This window comes from Acanthopagrus latus, chromosome 17, assembly GCF_904848185.1.
Source record: "Acanthopagrus latus isolate v.2019 chromosome 17, fAcaLat1.1, whole genome shotgun sequence".
Lineage (NCBI taxonomy): Eukaryota > Metazoa > Chordata > Actinopteri > Spariformes > Sparidae > Acanthopagrus > Acanthopagrus latus.
The window spans coordinates 9,764,554-9,783,843 of record NC_051055.1 but is presented as its reverse complement, the minus strand read 5'-3'; the positions used below and the strand labels follow the sequence as shown (position 1 = coordinate 9,783,843).

The 19,290-nt window shown below is 40.8% G+C and overlaps 1 protein-coding gene and 1 long non-coding RNA gene across 4 annotated transcripts; one reads left to right on the top strand and one right to left on the bottom strand.

Annotated features, from left to right (window-relative positions):
* The first annotated feature begins 194 nt into the window (after nt 1–194).
* LOC119006059 (zinc fingers and homeoboxes protein 1-like) lies at nt 195–12,339 on the top strand. Its single transcript, XM_037074395.1, has 8 exons — nt 195–802; nt 2,925–3,256; nt 3,357–3,820; nt 4,376–4,585; nt 5,334–5,549; nt 6,497–6,661; nt 6,828–8,045; nt 9,290–12,339. Exons 2-8 carry the CDS (start codon nt 3,049–3,051, stop codon nt 9,572–9,574), a joined length of 2,766 nt encoding a protein of 921 aa, XP_036930290.1. The 5' UTR covers nt 195–802; nt 2,925–3,048; the 3' UTR covers nt 9,575–12,339.
* On the bottom strand, nt 9,433–19,265 carry LOC119006064. 3 transcript variants are annotated; one of them, XR_005070659.1, is made up of 5 exons: nt 18,857–19,265; nt 18,522–18,726; nt 18,263–18,317; nt 17,410–17,504; nt 9,433–9,570 (listed from the first exon to the last, which is right to left on the bottom strand). It is a non-coding gene; the product is annotated as an uncharacterized LOC119006064 (long non-coding RNA). The 3 variants fall into 3 exon arrangements; XR_005070657.1 differs by having other exon boundaries at nt 18,522–19,265; XR_005070658.1 differs by lacking the exon at nt 18,263–18,317 and having other exon boundaries at nt 18,522–19,265.
* Between the last annotated feature and the right edge of the window lie 25 nt (nt 19,266–19,290).

The following is a 19,290-nucleotide window of genomic DNA, read 5'->3' as shown; positions in this document are numbered from 1 at the left end:
GAAGCATGGCGAGCAACCCGATCAGGTGCGCTGAAAGGGAACTTTGCGATGTCAGTGTTGTCCTCAAGTAGCTTCTCATACTGCCCTGACAGGTCATGTAAGGACACCTGGCATCCAGCCCGGCCAGGAAACGAATGAGTTTAAGGCCCGCTGTAAACACTGTCGTCGTCGTGGTTTTTTTTCCACGACAGCGCAATACTGAAAATGAATAGTATTAAACAGGGATTAAATTACAGCATTTTTTATTTATTTTTTTCAGTTTTTGCTAAATTTCCGAAATTGTCAGAGGCACCGAGAGTCGCCGGGGAATGACGTCAGGACGTATCACATTGAATGATGACGCCGTTTGATCATTAAAAAAATCTGCCGTTAAAAAATACCAGAGAATTAGGTCAGCAAACTAACACAGCACCGGCGGGCACGTTGTGAATGTGACTACCGTGTTTGTGGTTATATACGTTTTACAAAGGCGCGACGTGGGCTTGAAATAACCTGCTCCGACGAGGAGAGAGATGTCCGGTGTTTCCAGCATCTGCAGACGGGGGCCGTAGCCGTTAGACCGGTCCGTCTGTCTGTCTGTCTGCCTCCCTCCGCTGGCTCTGGGAGACCCGCAAGCCCGAATAACGTTAACGCAACGGTAGTCCCGTCCAGGCTGGGGCTGAATGGTTAGCCGGGGGAAGGAGAGACACCGACAGACACCACCAGACAGAAGCTGAAGGCTGTTCTGCAGAGACCCAGGAAATTACTTCTCGCCTCGTCTCGCCTGCCTGGTAGCAACACAGTGCACATTTCAGTAGTTCCAGTAAGTTTACCGCCAGACGCGATCAATAATAATGAGCGCCCCGGCTAACACTAGCTAGTTGGCTCACCACATATTCATGCTAGAAGCTGTGATGCTAAGTTACATGTCCTTTTGTGTGAATTTATTGCTCTGTCGTTACTTTAATAATATCGAATCAGCTAGCTCACACCTCCAAATTATTACTGAGGTGCTAACTGTTGGTGCATATCACCTCCCGAAGGCTGTACAGTCCACGCTATTGTTAAGGGTGCAATCTATGTGACAGACTTACCAAACATTAAGTGATGAACAATGGGCTCCAGACATATTGCAGAGGTGGACATTATAATTACACATTTCCAGCACCTCTGTAATGGTGAATGACCTTCGCGGGCTAAATGGGGCGGTGACCATCAAGTTAGGATCCTTATTAACACACAAAGACACAAATGAAAATTAAATCAGAGGTTTGCAATAACCAGCCAGTGTGTACCAAACGTGCAGTTAAGAAAAAAAAAACCCCAATACATTATAACCTGCTTTTCATTTCACTTGGGCCCTGCTACTGTTAGGAGACCAGTTCTTCATGTGGGTTCACCCTGTGATGCACTCCAACATGCTGTTAATTCAGTGTAATAAGGCATGTATTAATGTTGGGTTGTTTGAATATTCACCTCTATAGATAATGTCTTATATGTGGAATCATATGTTTTAGGATTTTACATAATTATGTATGAGAATGAATGATTTCAATCAGGGCTGCAACCAGTTATTGACTCATTAATTTAGTACATACAATGTAAAAGCAAAAATGTGGACACAAAGAGGCATGTCACAATTTCACGGAGCCCAAAGACTCTACAAATAGCTTCTTGTTTCTGATCAAAGCATAATTTCAAGCAGATGGAATTGTTATTTTATTTACATGACTGTAAAAAACAATTGATTAGACAGGTACTTTTTTTTTTTTTTTTTTTTTTAGTTTTCTTATTAATCCATTGCATACATTTGTGTCATTGCCTTGGTCATTAATGTGAATTTGTCTTGCAATTATGGGCATATATTTATGTTTTTTACTGTGTTTCGTGACGAAGGCAAACCTCATGCAAAATTGCAATTGTTCAGTCCTTTTACAGGCCTACACAAATCCTGCTGTTAGTCATCGTGCTTAAAGAAGTGCCCACACTGAGGCTGCCCAGGTGTTTCCACTACCTGAGCATCTTCAGTGTTCACTTGTGTGTCCGGCTACATAAACCCCAGGCATTATATACTTTATTCTTATGACCCTGAAATAAGTTTTAGTAGGCACAAAAACAATTCATTCTGTATGAACTGAAAATGTGCAGGGTTCATTAAAGGGGTTCTAAGTAACAATTTGTATCAATTTACATGTAATAATTACTTTTTTGTTGGACATATGTGACCAGATTGAATGTGACGGGATAAATGAGACCTTCCCCGTGTCTCTCAGATGCCTATACAAGCCTGTGGTCAATTAAATTAAATTAAAGCATTAGAGTTGTTTAATGCTGCTGGACTGTGGATTTGTGAAGGACTTGTGTCGGATTTTCCATGAAAATCCAAAGGATGTGACCTTATGCATGTTCTCAAGTGCCTTGTCTCAGTGCCTCTCTCCGCTCTGCTGCCATAGAGCAACAGTAGCTAATGTTTGTTTAGAGATGGAGTCCACTAACATAAATTTAGGTCTGGCTTCCTGCACTACTCCAAAGTTCCAAAGGGCCCCTTTACATTTCAGAAACAATTGCATACATTTACATGATATTGTTGTCTTACTATATCATGATTATATAGGGCTGCAAGTAACAGTAACCTTCATTACAGATAAATCTATTTCTTCAAGTATTTGTTTGGTCTCATAATGTTCGCTTGCTATAAAGCACAAGAGCTTAAAATTGCCTCTCTTGTCTGAGTAAAGTCCCAAATCCTACAGGTGTTCAGTTTCTTTTAATAGGAAGCATTAAAAACTCTAATCATTCTCCAAAGTTGAAGATGCTTTTGATGAGACTTGTTACACCAAAGGCAGACAATCTTTGAAATAAGTATTCGAGAATCTAGGTCCAACAGTTTTTTAACAGTGAATTGTTTTTGACATTTGTATTTTGTTATGTTCCTCCCCCACCAGAAATACTGTACATAATTCGAGGACTCTATCATGTGAGCACAACCACCTAAGACATGTGAGCCTCGACACTTCGGTCCCAGATCTTCTTAAGCCCACGCAGAAGTAAATAGAGTTTGGTTTGACAATGTCGAGCCGCCGGAAATCAACCACGCCTTGCATGGTGCTGCCCTCTGATGTGGTGGAGCAGGAAGAGGTGGAGGATAAAACCGAAAGGACAAAGGAGGAAGAGGCAGAGGAAGAGGAGGGGAAGGTGAAGGAGGGAACCGAGGATGGTCCAACTGCAGAGGAGCTGGATCAGGCAGTAGTGGTTGTCCCCACCCCTCCAGAAACAGGTGAGTTTGTTATTAGCCCCTTCTCCATGTACAGATGACAATGGCACTTTTAAATCTGAATTGACAGGAATGACACAATGTTGTGTCATCGTTATCACAGATGAGCCCAGTATCTCTGCTGTAGAAGACAGTGAAGTCCTTGGCCCCTCATTGAAGCGCAGTGCCACGAACCCTCCTGAGGATCTGGACAGCAACCAGCCGACCCAGGAACAACAGTGCGACACACCTGAGGAGGGAGGAGCAGACCCCGCCGCGGTTGCTGCCATCTCTCTCAGCAAGACCCCCATCATGAGGATGAAGACCAAATCTGAGCCGAAGAGGATCGCAGTGTCCCTGAAGTCAGCAGATGAGGCGGTCGAGGGTTTCGGAGGGGGTGGCGAGGGAGACGTGGGAGGAGAGCAGGAACCCATCGAGGCTCCTCTAGGGCCAATGACGCCCGTGGAGATGCTGCTGCACGACTCCATGAAGCTCGGTGGAGGCGGCTTGCTGGTCAGCCCACCCTCAGAGCAGCAGAGGAAATCATCCAGTTTAAACCCCACAGTCCTGCCTGCTGGCCTGGCACAGGTAGGAAGTCTCGATTATGCAAGTGTTTAGCTGACGCATCCAGGAGCATGGACGTAAGAATACATCTACCCCATCTCCAGAAAGTTAGTACATGCATTCAGACTCAACAGCAGCCTGTGAACATACAAAAAATAAATAAAACGGCTGTTGGATAATGGTTGGCCATAATTTTAAATATCCCTTCCACACATGTGTTTAGATGTATACTAAACTCTGTACTTTAACTCATAATGTGTTTTTGATATGCATTTTTTTCATATAGTATGTTCTATTATTTTTTTCAAAATCCTTAAAATTACATCTCCTCCCAAAACTCTGCACATATAAATTGTTGCTCAGTGAAGCTCAAACATTCAACTGTAAGAACATGAAGACAGAACATACTTTGACTGGAGGGGGACAGAGAGGTTAGATGTCAACTCCAGCCACAGGACAGGCGCCCCACAGCTGATAGAAATTCATCCTCTGTTTCTCAGGCAGTGACTCACCTTTGCCACTTCGTTTCATTATCAGTCCAGTCCTTTCTTATCTGCCCCCTCTCTTTCTTTGTTTCAGGTGCTTTCTGCTTTCCAGGCCCAGCACACTGCAGCAGCAGCAGCAGCTCAGCCTCAGCTCCTGATTCCCCTCAGCAGCATCCCATCTTACAGTGCAGCTATGGACACCAACCCCCTGCTGGGCAGCACATACAAGAAGTTTCCTTACCCGTCTATGGCTGAGATCAGCAGCCTGGCAGCACAGACACAGTTCACAGAGGAACAGATCAAGGTAAATGTTGTTTCGGGTAGATTACCTGTGCTCACAAAGAATGTTGTGTTTTCAGTAGGGATCAACCAGTATGTTTGTTTCTGGGCTGATACCTCTACTAATCCTTTTTAACAGAGGAGACACATAACCAATATGTGTAACCAATACATATTTGCAGTGAAAGGTCAAGTCTATGTCTCAAAATTCAGAACAACCAGTGATGGAAAGTAAATAAGAGCAATTTACAAGTACTTAAGTATTGTTTTTATTTTTTAATTTTTTGCTATAAATATTTTACATTTTACTTCATTACATTTATTTGATAACTTAAGTGACTAGTTACTTTGCATATTCTCTACTTTTACTCTTACTCTTTCTGGGCAATTACTTGTGACTTGTAACTAATCTAATGTTGTGGGTGGGGCCATGAGTTAAACAGAGAGAGGATTCAACATTGGAGCCAAAATAGCCCATTTTTGAATTGTTTAATTTAATTGGCAACCAGAAAAAATAAAAACATTAATTCAAGTAATCAGAAAAATGCTGTATATCGGATCCAATAATGTGTCTGTCTTTGGTTTTTCATTTTTATAACATAAAATACCTAAAAAATCTACAAGTTGAAGCTCCTTGCTTTCTGTTTTAAAAAAAGAGTAAAGGGCCAGTTCAATCTTGTTTTAAAATATAAAAAAGTCTGAAATATTCTAGATTTTGCCTTTTTGCATATTTTTGTAAATGGTTGAGTCAGATGTGCTTGATCTACACCAAGGTGTGGTTCTCAGCCCAGCGACTGAAGCATGGTGTGAGCTGGACTCCAGAGGAGGTGGAGGAGGCCAGAAGAAAACAGTTCAATGGCACGGTGCACACCGTCCCTCAAACCATCACTGTCATACCTGCTCACCAACTCTCAGCCGCTGCCAACGGCCTGCAGTCCATTCTTCAGACGTGCCAGATAGTGGGCCAGCCTGGCCTGGTGTTCACACAGGTAGGTAAGGAAAGAAAACATACCATATACAACCAGACTAACAAGGCGTAGACCTGCCTTGCCTTTAACTGTATGTCTGTCACATTGTCTTTCACATATTGATCCAGTGGAAATAGACATTAGTGTCTAAGGAGTGAAGATATAATTAATCACATATGGAGGAGACTGCTGTCTCTTGCAATCAGCAATCAGCCATTGTGTTCCTTTTCTGCTGTTCAGTCACCAGTAATTTTTCTTTGTTTTAATGAATATGATTTGAATATTTGTTCATATCTTTGAAGACGGTTTCAAGACTCTTTACTAGGTCTTACAGGGTCTCAAAATGTTAATCAGATTCTCTGTCAGCAGACTTGAAAGGCTCTCTGTGATGTATCAGGTAATTTTCAGTAGGTCATATGGTAATATTTACTATGTGCTGAAGAGAAGCTGAAAAAAATGTTAGTGTATTTTTATTGGTGCAAACAATATAACTGTAGTGACAGTTATGTAAACCATGCCATAAATGCTGGGTTTGCTTATAGCTCAGCAGCTAGTAAATATATTTGTTTAGTTACAGTATCTGCCTGGTCACCACTCAATACACTGAGAATGTATCTTATGTTGTGAACCAAAGTCTTGCACCAAGTACATGCAGAGCGTGAGACTCCAGTTTCTGTGTGAAATCTTTCACTCAGCTGCATGTTCTCATCTGTGTTGGTTTTGGTCTCCGGCCTGACTCATATTTTTACAAATTAAGGAGAGTGAAAATAGAGTCTGTCAAAAACAGCAGTCCATTGATGCAAGTACTTGAATACATTTCAGCAGTTACACTCGATAACCAGGTTCATGCATAGAGTGGAGTGTTACAAATAACATCTACAGTTTTTTTTAAACATCAAACGCATCCCTGTATGGTTATATTTCTTATCCTTTCATTTAGTGTGTCGTTATTATCTGACTCTGTGCAGGTTGGCCCGGGAGGGAACCTTCCAGTGACCAGTCCCATCACTCTGACAGTGGCAGGGCTGCCCAGCCAGTCTCAGAGCTCCAGCAGAGTTCCCTGCCAGCCCACCCCAACAAACAGTGAGCTCAAACGAGCCACCACTGTCCAGCCTCCCTCTCTTTCTCCACAGGTGAGGATAGCCCTTGTTGTTGTCTGTCAAACAAATGCTTTTTTTGCCCACAATCTCACCTTTAGCCATTTTGTCTTTCTTCTTACTTGTATGTGGCACCTATGGATGTCAAATGGCACTCAGAAAGCCTTGATTAATATATAACTTTCCCCTTTCTTTTTCTTAGGAGAATTCGGCCCTCAGTGCTGATACATTCAGTTTGCGGCCTAAGAAGTCCAAAGAGCAGCTGGCCGAGCTGAAAGCCAGCTACCTGAAAAACCATTTTGTCACTGATGCAGAAATCGCACGGCTAATGAAGCTCACCAACCTGACAAAGGGAGAGATCAAGAAGTGGTTCAGTGACACCAGGTACAACCAGCGCAATTCTAAGAACAGCCATGTCATTGTTTTCCATGACGGAGGTGGAAGAGGAGGCTGCAGTAGCAGTGCTACCACCACCATTGTTATTGACTCAAGCGATGAGACTCCCACATCTCCCCTTCCTCCACGCACTCCTCCTGTGAAGGAGAAGGAGACGCGGCCCAAAACATGGAATCCATTCCCAGATTTCACCTTGCAAAAGTTTAAAGAGAAGACTCCAGAGCAGCTGGTGGTGCTGGAGGAAAGTTTTGAAAAGAGCAACACCCCATCAGATGAAGAGCTGAGCCGTCTGAGGACAGAGACTAAACTGACGAGGAGGGAAATTGATGCGTGGTTCACTGAGAGACGAAAAATGCCACCTGTCAGCACGTCATCCCCAGATTCTTCAGAGGGAGGAAAGATGGAGACAGATGGAGCAAAAGCAGGAGAAGGAGGAGCAGGAGCCAGCTCTTCTTCTTCTCCTCCTGCCTCTTCGTCTCGTAAAGGTAGTCAGACCCCGCCCGGTGGACGCAGTAAGCAGCTGCCCACCAGCAACAAAGACATGAAAGATAAGAGTAAAAAGACCCCGGAGCAGCTCCATATTCTGAAAAGTGCCTTTGTGCGGACCCAGTGGCCCACACCAGAAGAGTATGACCAGCTGGCAGAAGAGAGCGGCCTTCCTCGGTCCTACATCGTCAGCTGGTTCGGGGACTCTCGGTACTCATGGAAAAACAGTAACCTCAAGTGGTTCTTCCAGTATCAGAGTGGCAATGTCGAAGGGCCATCTGGTGGAGGAGGCCATAAGATGGGAAGCGGCAGCATCGGTCGAAAAAGACGTGGCCGAAATCGTGGTTGGGGGCGGTCTCGAACCAGAAAACAGCCAAGAAGGTCTGCCTCATACAGTGCAGACGTTAATAGATCTCCCCTGTCGAAGAAATTCAAGACTGGGAGGGAGATTCTGAAGGAGTACTACCTGAAGCACCATTTTCTCAATGAGCAAGACCTGGATGAGCTTGTCACCAAAACCAACATGAGCTATGAACAGGTAATGAAAGGATCTTTTTATTGGAATGTCAGTGAGATTGACTGTCAGCCAGGGCTCTGTTTCCCAGTAACTTTTAATAGTACCTTCTGCCCACTCATTAAAGGCTTAAAATATCTCAACATGCAGGTGAAAACTACATGTTTTATATAAGAATTTTTCCTTTTTTTGTTATACTTTTATCCTGATCTCTGTTCAGTTTTGTATGATTGAAAACGAGCGACAATTCGAAAATAAGAAAATGGAATCAAACTCAAGTACACACACATACACAAAAAGTTGTTTGCCAATTTCTATTGTTGTCACTATCCTCCCCCTTTTTGACCTGACATATTCGAGGCTTTTAGCCAATATGTCACTTTTCTTTCTTTTTAAGTTTCCATGTGTTCTCTTTTCATTTTGTTCAGCACATGTTTTCCAGTTGCTTAAACCATTCTAGATTTTTCAGTGTGCATAAGAGTAACGTCTTCCTGGCGCAGAAGCTAAATCACTCAAGGTCTACTTTCTTAAACTGATTTCCACCCAGTTACATGAAATATGAATGGAAAGAAGCTGAAAACTCTGGTCTTATTACTGCACATTCAGCTTTGTACACCACCTTTCATTTGCATTTGTGATAACCTTTAAAATGGTTTCGATTTCTAAAATCTATCATTATTATGATATGTGGTATAGCCACAATTTTAGAATTACTGAGGTCATGAGGGCAAATTTCCTCAGCAGAACTCCAACCACCCCGAAATGTTTAACCAACCAAATGTTTTAGCATTTAAAATGAGATTTAATTGTATTATTTAACTACTTAAATATATTTCCTGCACGTGTTGTCTTCCTGAATTATTAAATAAAAGCTAAGTCAAAATCTTCTTCAAATTGCAAGGTATGTAGTTCTAGTGGATGGTCCTTTTACTTTGATTTATTTTTTTTGTGGCTGAAACGTTGAAATTTTTGTGTTGTCCCAAAATTATCAAAATTGGCAGAAATTGAAATTGAAATTGAAATCCAGCAGCAGTAACTCGTCATGACGAGTGTCATGCCTCAGGAAAGAATTTTGGATTTGAATCTCTGTTTCTGTGAAAATCAAAAAATCCCATATTAATATGGTTTCATCTTCAGTCCTACATCAGGTAAAGTTTGTATGAATTCCCAGAAATATTACAGAAGACATGACCTTTGTGTCCTCATTGGTAGCTTCAGCCTCACTCCCACCAGGCTGTTAAAGTGGTTGTCTCTCCCTCTGTTAAAAGGTGAGGGAGTGGTTTGCCGAAGTCCAGCGCCGCTTGGAAGCAGGGTCAGATCCTTTCCAGGAGTCCACCGTGGGAAGGATGGACGGAGACGAAGGAGGAGGGGAGGAGGGAGCGGAGACGCAGGGAGAGGCCTCGACAGCCACGGGGGAGCGGAGTGTCGCAGGGGCGGAAGATGAGGAAGAAGATGAAGAAGATGAGGACGATGGCGGTGATGACACGGACGACAGTGAGGTTTGGGAGCCGTCACGTAGCGTCAGGAAGTCCTTGTCCGTTTCTGAAGACTGATGATTGTGGGAAACAGTACAGAATGTTACAAATGACATACTGGTATGATCAATGCTGGAAGACTGTCAGCTAAACCAAGTCTTTTTGCCACTGATTTGCATGCATACTCATTTGCAACTTTAATTCACTGTTATTTCCAAACTATATCTGAATCACAGCTACATGAGACTAACGGATGGACAATTAGCTTTAGCCCACTCTCTCAGTACATATTTACTGTATGTAATGTGAAGCAGCTTAGACATGATGGTAAAGAAGAGTTCAGTGCAAGACTCGCAAATCTCTAGTGGCACACCAAACATTGATGAAGCTTAAAAAGCAGCAGTTACACAATATTTTGTCGAAAGGAAATACCACGAGGTACAATCTTTAAGCTGAGCTGAAGATGAAAACTTCATCCAAAAACGGCGGTGTTTCTTGACACATCCATACATCCTGCTTGAGAAGCAATTAATGAACACTGGCTGTTGTAAATGAGAGGTTTTCAGAGGAATTGACCGTTTTTAATGTCCACCAGGCCCATTGTTAAATTTGCACTCCTTGCTTGCTAAAATGATGATTTATTTAAACATTTATGCTGCATTTCCGTGGGATGGCGTGTTGTTATAAGCACAGGCCTAATTTCCAGTGTTATGAATGTTTCACACCTGGTCCCAAACTAACAGCGCACACAGAAAAGAAAAGGAAAAGAAAAAAAAAAGGACTTATCTGTTGTGTTTACAAAGGTGCTTTAAAATGTTTCACAGCTAGATGTCACTCCTGAGCGATGTCCCCAATGAAACTAGATTACATCTGTGTGTGGAACTGTTTGATTTTTACATGTTACAGTATGTTTTTTTGATTTTTTTTCGTGAAGATCAAAACAAGGACCAGATACGAATCAGCTGGTTGTTTGTGCTGACCTGGGTTGATAATGACACTGAAAGTCAGGCGTTTTATCTCAATATGAGTCTGAGTACCTTAATGCTGAATGAATGCCATGATGCTTTTAAAACATAGGATGTCTACTCAAGTCTTCCCTTTATAGTGGCTTGTTGTTTCATGAGTATTATTAATATTATAGCTTTCTAAATGAACACCTACAAATCTGATGGAAAGATGCCACAGTATGTGTTTAATATGCACTGCTATTAACCTTTTTAAACCAACTTTTCATGTTTTGATAGACACATCATGTTATGTATATCCTTTTATGACCTTTTTCAAGTTTTTTTTGTTTTTGTTATGTAGATCCAGAATAGTGTGACGCTGTTGTCCCAAAGTTGAATGTGTTGTCTCCTTAACAGTGGGCTACATTCTGAGGCCATGACACTGTTTGTGAGCAAAGTAACGGCCACTGTGAGGCAGACATCTGGGTCCACTCAAATGATAATAGTAACAGAACAAATTAGCCGCGGCGTTTCACGTAGAATTTTACTGGAGGTTGATTTCCGATGGGTTGAGGGGATGGACGGAATTGTAGGATGCAGCATTGCAGAGTGTTTTCAAAACCATGTAAACATACGTGCCAGCTGCAGCTCCTGTATAAATTTAGTGCAAGTCAATCCACAAGTTATCACCTTGTCAAGGCTACAATCACCACCAAACCACAAACACCTTGCCTTTTAGCTTTGGGCTCACCTGCTTGGGTCAAAAACGAGGCCTGTGAATCATTTTGAGTCTTGTCCCGTACTTTAAAGAAAGACTGTTAAACAGCATTTCAAATAATAATTTGACTCCAGTCTGCACTGAAGAGAGAAACGTGAAGCACCTAAACTTTTTTTTTTTAAATGCACTTTGTCCACCTGTATACGCTGTGGACTAAATCCTGATTAGGCACCTTAATCTCTTATTATACCATAAAATGGCTCTGAGAGACCAAATCTGTTTTGTACGACTACAAACTGAACCAGTGTTTTGCCTTTTTAATCCTTGTGTTGTCAGGAGGAGGAATCAGTTTATCATGTTTTTAAAAATAATTTGTATTGTTTCATAGATGTTATAAGGCTCAGAAAACTAGAAAGAACAATCACCCACCGCTTTCTTTTGCTAGATTGCACAATTTGAGCCCCGATGATAATCTTTTCTCCTTTTAAAAAGGCACACGTATTATCTTTGTTTTGTACTGTCGCTCCGCTCCGACACACCCCTGTACGACTCTTGACCCCTATCCTCCAGTTCACGTTTGTAAAATGAATGCCTGGACTTTTGATGTGCACTTCCCAAGACATGTTTCTGTAAACATTAACTGTGTCCTGTTAGCTCTCTGTTTCATGAAATTGTCTACAAAACAGGAAGACAGACCAACAGGGCTGTGGGGACATCTTCACCGGACTGAAATGGTTCAGATGATTGAAACAGACTTTCTTGAAACATTGACCTGCTCTGGTGGAGGGGATCGTTGTGATGCCTGACGAAACAGCACAGCACTCCCTCTTCGGTGGGAAGTTACCAAATAAACACTCCTCTTTGGAACTGTTTTCCTCACACTTCACCGCAGTAAATTGACAGGACAACAGACTAAAAACTGTGTCAACAACAGTTCTTCACAAATAGGGGGAGAGACTCTGATGAAGCTTTGCAGATAAACCTATGTGCCTCCATGGGTCGTTCGCTTGTTTGAACAGAATTGCACCAACTCTCAGCAGAAGATGATGAGGGGGATTTTGTTGATGCTTTGGAAATCACATACTGTGGGTGATTCCTAAGCGAAGCTTGTTCAAACTAAGTTGTGATGCATGACCGAGCTCTGCTTTCTGCTGACGCTAAAAGATGCCTAGATACTCTGAAGTTGACTTTGGAAACTTCTGTTCTAAGTCCTTAAAACAGATACCTTGGTGTTCTGAATTGTATTGTTTTTTTTTCAGCAGGCACTTGTTACACTACATGTTAGCACCTTTTTTTTTTTTTTTAAAGTGAGTATCTTTGAAACCAATGTAGTCTGCTCGCTGTACACTAGCTAAAATAGCTAGTTTATAGTAACTGAAGGAGAGCTCAAACTTTAAAACATGTTGTCGTAATGTGACAGGTGCCCAGCCATGAAAAATAACAAATTCAAAATGTTAAGGTATACCTTTTGTCTAATACTGCATGCAATAACAAAGACGAACAACTGCTTATTTGTACATACAATATTTTCGGTTGGTATACTTGGCATGGTAGAAGCCTAATCTGGGATGAATAATTTAGTAGTTTTTATAATGCCAGTTACTGTTGTTCACCTACTTGACTGGAACCATGGACCTGTTTTTTCTGTTTTCTTCACATCATGGACTCTTTTATTTTAGGCTTGTCACCGTTAGCTTGGCGAGGCTTTCTTCAGTTAGCTTGCTCCATTTGAGGCTAAGAGTCTAGCAAAAGCAAGCAAAGAACAAACTATGATATCACCACAGTTTATGATCATTATGCGGCAGCCCTGTTCTAACCATTTGAATCCTGCTACTTCACATTCTGCACAGGCTACAAACGGTGCCGCAGTTACCTTGCTTTAGTCTACAGGTTAGGCTTCACCTTCCCCCAGGTATCCAGCCCACCGTCTTTTACAGTGTGCTTTCTTTATTCTAGTCAGTCGGTTTTTGAATGGTTTTATATGTTTCTATCTATGAAAACTGTGTCATTACAACTCTTTCCAGACATCAGTGGGTAGTTTGTTAACAAGACAAACGCATACAATATGTACAATAGAATAGTGTTTTTGAAATAGAATCAGTTTTAGAGTGCAGACAGTGTTGCCCAAGTGGCTTTTTGGTACTTTTGTTGCAAAAATATGGAATCACAGCTCAGCAGAGAAGACATGCACTTTTGGAGGACTTGTGGAAAATCATGCTCTGATAGCACTGAGAAAACATTTGTCTTCTTAATCACGTGTTTTTACATCTACATCAGTGCTTAAACATTAAATGTAACAGAAAAATTCAATATATGTATATGTGTATGTGTATACATATATATATATATATGTGTGTGTGTGTGTGTGTGTATATATATATATATATATATATATATATATATATATATATATATATATATATATATATATATATCAGAATTAAATCACCAGGGCCCCCCAAAGATGTTTTGTCCTTAATAGTTCTGAAGCTACAACTGTAACAGAAGTCATCCATGTAGACACTTGATATTAGCCACATATTAGGTGGATGCTAAGAGTTTTGGTAGAAACAGAACCAGGCTGGCTCTACTACAATATTGCCGTCTACTAAACCAGAATTATACTTTCAGTACTAATCATGTATTTAAACAGTTCTCTCAAGTGGCTTAGGTGCTGTGTCTGCTTTCTGAGTTGTGATTTTATATCCAACAGTCTTCTTGTATCCCAATTAACCTTGTGCAGTAGATTTAAAAGCTAACATTGTGATCTGAGTAGTTTACCTGCTGTCCTATTGTGCACATAATGTCATATCTGTATCCTTCGCTGTACTTCTGCTATAGTCCTCACTTGTTTTCTGTATTTACACAGGTAGTTGGTTGAATGTTCCTTACAGCAATCAGAGATTCAGATGTTTTCACTTTACAGCAGCCAGCTTTTTTTCTCTCTCTAAAAGAGCATCAAACACCTTGTCAGAGTTGTAATATACTGTACGTATGAATTGATTTTTTTCTTTTTACATTCTCATTTACAGTGGAATTTTCATCTTCCGGTTTTCTGATCTGATTTTTATCTGTTGACAGTTTTTACCCTTTAGTTCTTGCTTCTTAAGAGCATGCTTTGCATTTTAGCAGAATATGAACACTTTTCCTCACTTTTTGTTTCCTCTTCAATACAAGTTACAGACCTGTTTTAATAGAGGGTGACGGTGATTTTTATTAAGTAACATTTGGTTCTGTAGAGACAGAGACACAATGATAAAACTGTATAGTCTGATAAATGGGTGATGGAATATCACCCCTAACTTCAAGCGATAAATTTGGCTTTTAGATAAGCTGTCATGTCAGTCCTTTAAAAATCAACCTTGAACTAGAGGGGATTCTTGAAATGATACTAAGTTGTTGAGGTTGGATTTTGTTGCAGTCAAAGATGATGTTTCTGCCTACAGTGATCATGACTTAAGACTCCTTGACAAAACAGTTCAAATCGGTGTCATTCTGTGTCTACAGGAACTGACATTTCCATCTACATCTAAGTTGTTTCCACACTCTGCCTGTACATCTGAAATGTGCTACAAACTGAGAGTATCTGTCATAAACTTTGATTAAACAAGGTATGTTTGTGCTTTCGCCTCTGCAGGCTTGCTTAGAAAGTTCCTCTTGTGGCCCCTGCGATAAGCAGCTTGTAGCTACCAGCTGTGAGGCAGATGATTTGTGCAATGTTAATTTAAGATCCCAGCTGTTGTTGAGGCTCTGGCTTGATTTCTAGCTTGATTTAGAAAAGATTTATATTTTATACTTGTTTGAGGACAAAACCCAATAAATTTTGATCAAAAGATGTGTGCACTTGTGGGCAACATTCTGCGTGTTTTGCTTTGAATAAATGTGATGTGGAGCAGTCTGAATTGAATGCAGATTGCAGTGATACAAGTTGTGCATAGTGTCCTATTAACGCCTGGACTGTACTGTCAGTCACCATGAGTTATTTTTGAGATTTAGCTATTCAGGACTGTAGATATTTATTGGAGACTTTATAGATATTTGTATAAGTGAGACACTTTGCAACACAATTCTTGATAGAAATTTAATTTGTCATCACTGTTAATGCAAAAATGAAAATTCAGGCATCACCTACTCTCCTGCAGGCCCGTGGAAAGTTATGGTGAAGTTTTGTGGTCCACAGAACATTTTTGGGGCTTCACAGCAAAACAGAGTTACAGCAAATCTCCTAAATGACTGAAGTAGATGGGGACTGGGGAAATCAGCCCCCAGAAATGATGAAATGACTGCAGGCAGCTCATCCATCATAATCTAAGGGCTCTGAGATCTCAAATCAATTCTAAAAGATGTTATTGACACCCTGGAAGCACGGTGAAGCTTGTGTATCCACTTCAGGGAAGATGCACTGCGATGCTTTTTGATTTGGGGTCTTGAGGCTTCTGGAGGCTTGACGAGTCTGCCCGACAGGTGTAAGGAGATATTTCATGTTGTTTAAAACAGGTCCACTTTTCGGGTGAACGCTGTTGTATTTGTGAAGCTCAGGAAATATTTTGTGGACTTCAAAACTTCAATCAACTTTGCATTTGCATGTGGGTGAGCAGATAGATAGATAGTGTGTATTTTGTGTTTTGAATTTTTGAGAGAACTAATCCCTTAACACTGTTTAAACTCAAATGTCAGTGATGCAGTGCCAGTTGTTGAGAGTACAGAGTTGTTATTGTCCTTTAGTTCCTGCTGTGCGTTTGTTGACACGTTATCTTGGATCGGCCAAATGAGCAAACTTGCAAACAAAAGCTCTTTACCCCGAAGCAGGGTAAGTAGATTTGAATATGACAATAAAATTCCTTTTTGTAAATATATCATCCTCTGTGGAAGCAAGAGAAACATGCATTTGTTCAAACTTTTGCACCTTCATCGAACCTTCCATAATACAGGCAGCAGTTAGGGGAGGGAGATATTTATGAATACAGCTGTAGCTGGAAGGCATCATATCATATCATATATGTGGAGAGAGAGACTGACTGACAGACTGATAAGGTAAGTGAGATGAGTATAACCTCAGTAACCAGTTTGTCCTTATATAGTCATCATTTATGACAGGATAGATAAATGTGTGCAGTTTAAAAGAAATCTAGAGGAGGTAAGTTCTGAAGAACTTGCAGTCCTGAATGCTCCCTGTAGAGAAGCTGAAGCCAAATGTGCATTACTGGCTTTGAAAACTTTGAATAATGTCCAGAAGAATAAAAACTGTGAAATAGTTCAGGGATTGTTAAATGAATCAAATATTCTGAATCAGACTCAAAAATAAAACAAATATCTAAATATGTATCAATGATTGGGAACACTTAAATATTTAGATGGAGATTCTGGCTTGAATGAATGAAAGGAATGAAATAGAATTAGTTAAATATATTCAGAATGTTGGGAAATATACCCTGTATATCACTGTGTGTGTAACACTGACTCGTTGATAAATCTGTCTCTCTCTCTGTTGGCCCAGTTCATCACGGTTGCCACGGTGATGGTAACCAGGTTCACCTCACATTATCATGCTTCTCCCTCCAAAACAGTAACTGCTGTCACTCAAATAATGATATGGTAGAACTACAAGAGTCTTGTGAGCACTTTTTGAAATGTTTGTGTGTGTGGTCAAAAATGTGTCTTGTGGAGTAGTTCAGAAGAAGAAGTGGATGTGTTTGTGTGCCTCCAGATATTTGGGATCTTAATACGGCAGTTGGTCGGTGTTCCTGTCAAATGCCCACCAAGCCAGAAGTTTTTGTCTGATTGCCTCCAGAGAACCCCTGTAGTAACTGTAGTTACTAATTGTAGCTTTATAAATCTATGTTTGTGCAAAATATTCAACGTTCAACAAATATTTGTGCATGATATTTAACTAAACTGTAAAGATGCTCTAGAGTCTATTGATCATCTCTTGATTGGGAAGTAGCTCACTGTCCATCTTTGAAACGATCGATAAGCAGAATGAGTCATGGGGTATGTATAGCAACATAAAATAGTTAATTGTGTTTGACTGTAAATGACTCAGCAGTCCTGAATAGAGCACAAATAACTTCATGTTTTATAAAGAGGATTTGGCTGGTATTGAAGGATGGGATACTGTGCTTACTGCTGTATGACCAAATAATAACATCATAGTTTCCAGTATCTTTGGGGTGATTCAAATTGAGAATTGGAGCAAAATTGGAATTGAAAAATAGGAAACTGAAGAGGAACCTAACCTGTAAACATACCTAACATGACTGTCTGATGTTGTTGTTGAGGATCTTGATGTATTGCTCTTTTTTCATGCTGCCGTTTACTGTGATTAGGTTCCCTGGTCCATTGGCTGAAAAACACCCCCATAGCATTAGGTTCCCACCACCATGTCTGACATTGAGGATGGTGTTCTTAGGGGTGAAGGCTTCTCCTTTTCTATGCTAAATGAAGGATACATCATTGTGTCCAAACAATTCAATTTTGTTTCATCTGAACATAAAACACACAAGAACAGAATTCTCCTTCTTTGTTCAGATGAGCATTTGCAAAGGCCAAGCAGGCTTTTGTGTGCCTTGGAAAAGTGGCCCAGTAGTGTGCAGTATCCGCTGGACTGTCTGCCTTGAGACGTTGCCACCAGCAGAGCCCAGATTCACCAGAATGGCCTTGGTGATGATCCTTGGATTCTTTTTCACCTCTCTCACTATCCTCCTGGCCACAGGTGTCACTTTTGGCTTCCGATCACGTCCTCTCGTCAGAGATTTTCCACAGTGCGAAACGTTTTGTAGTTGTTTAATAATACTTTGCACTGTAGCCACTGGAGCTTGAGGACATTTAGATATGGCCTTATGGCCCTTTCCTGACTTGTGAGAAGCCACACTGTGCAGGCACAGGTCCTCAGTGAGCTCCTTTGTGCAACCGTTGAGTTGATTAACAGCTGTTCCCAGTGAATCAGTGTAATTAGGATGCTTTAGAACAGCCTGGACTATATGGAATGGTATAGAACTTTGGATTTTCCCATAGACTGTGACAGTTCGCAAAGGGTATGAACAATTTTGGACATGCCACCTTTTGTTCAAATGTAAATAAAAGCTGAGAAGTAATTCTTACCACAATGATTCCTCTTGTACAATGTCTTATTAGCTTTTGGTCCAGATCTGCAGCACTGAACACGGTACAATGATCTCATGAGAGAGTTGCTTATTCAATGCAGTGCCCACATACAGTCAGTGATGGAAATCTAGAGATGGGGTGCTACTTTTAATATTTACTTTTAATTTTAAGGTGTGCCTCGCAGTTAAATGTGGACCAAAAAAAAATGTTTGTTTTTTTTTTTTTTAAATATTTTTTCCTTTTTCACTAAAATCACCATTTGTGCTGATCAAAGAGAACAAGATGTGGGAGGATGTCCTGTCCCACTGCAGGGACAGACAGAGGGACCTGGCTTCATCCTCGACCAGATTCCCAGGCCTGGGCCGAGCTGGAGGCCAGTGTGGCTGGCCCTTCACCACACCTGCATCCTGGGGGTCTGGTTCTGGGTCTATGATCATCAGTTGGAATTCAATCGCTGGGCTCTGGAGAATAAAACAGGAGACTGCGACATGAGTGGTGCCATGGAGACTAGAGAGGACCAACTCTGGTTCAGCATGTCAGACCACAACAAGTTTAATTTCATCTGCACAAAGTAAGAGAAAAAGAAGTTACATGTTTCTCAGCTGTTTTCTGAAATACTGTGATTCTCCTCTAATACACGTCGTAGATGATGGTACCAGTGCAGCAGCTTTCCAGATAAAAGGGATGGAATGAAGCATCTCTCAACATTCTTCATTACAATGTAATATGATGATATATGACACTAAAAGAATTACCTGCTCTGTGACTTGGAATATTGAGGAATGTGTTTTAATCTTTTGTTGGATGTGGATGCTTTGCATTTGAATGGGCTATCAATTTATTGTTTTTTTTCATACTGAATACGTTTTACATCCTTCCATATGTATTCTTGGCATCTCATGGCATTTACTGTACATGTTATTTTCTTTCTTTAAATTGAAATAAAGTGCTGCTTTTATCAGTGTCTGGGTGGCAAACTTTAACTTCACAATATGTATTTTCTGGATGTCTAAATATAAGATGAG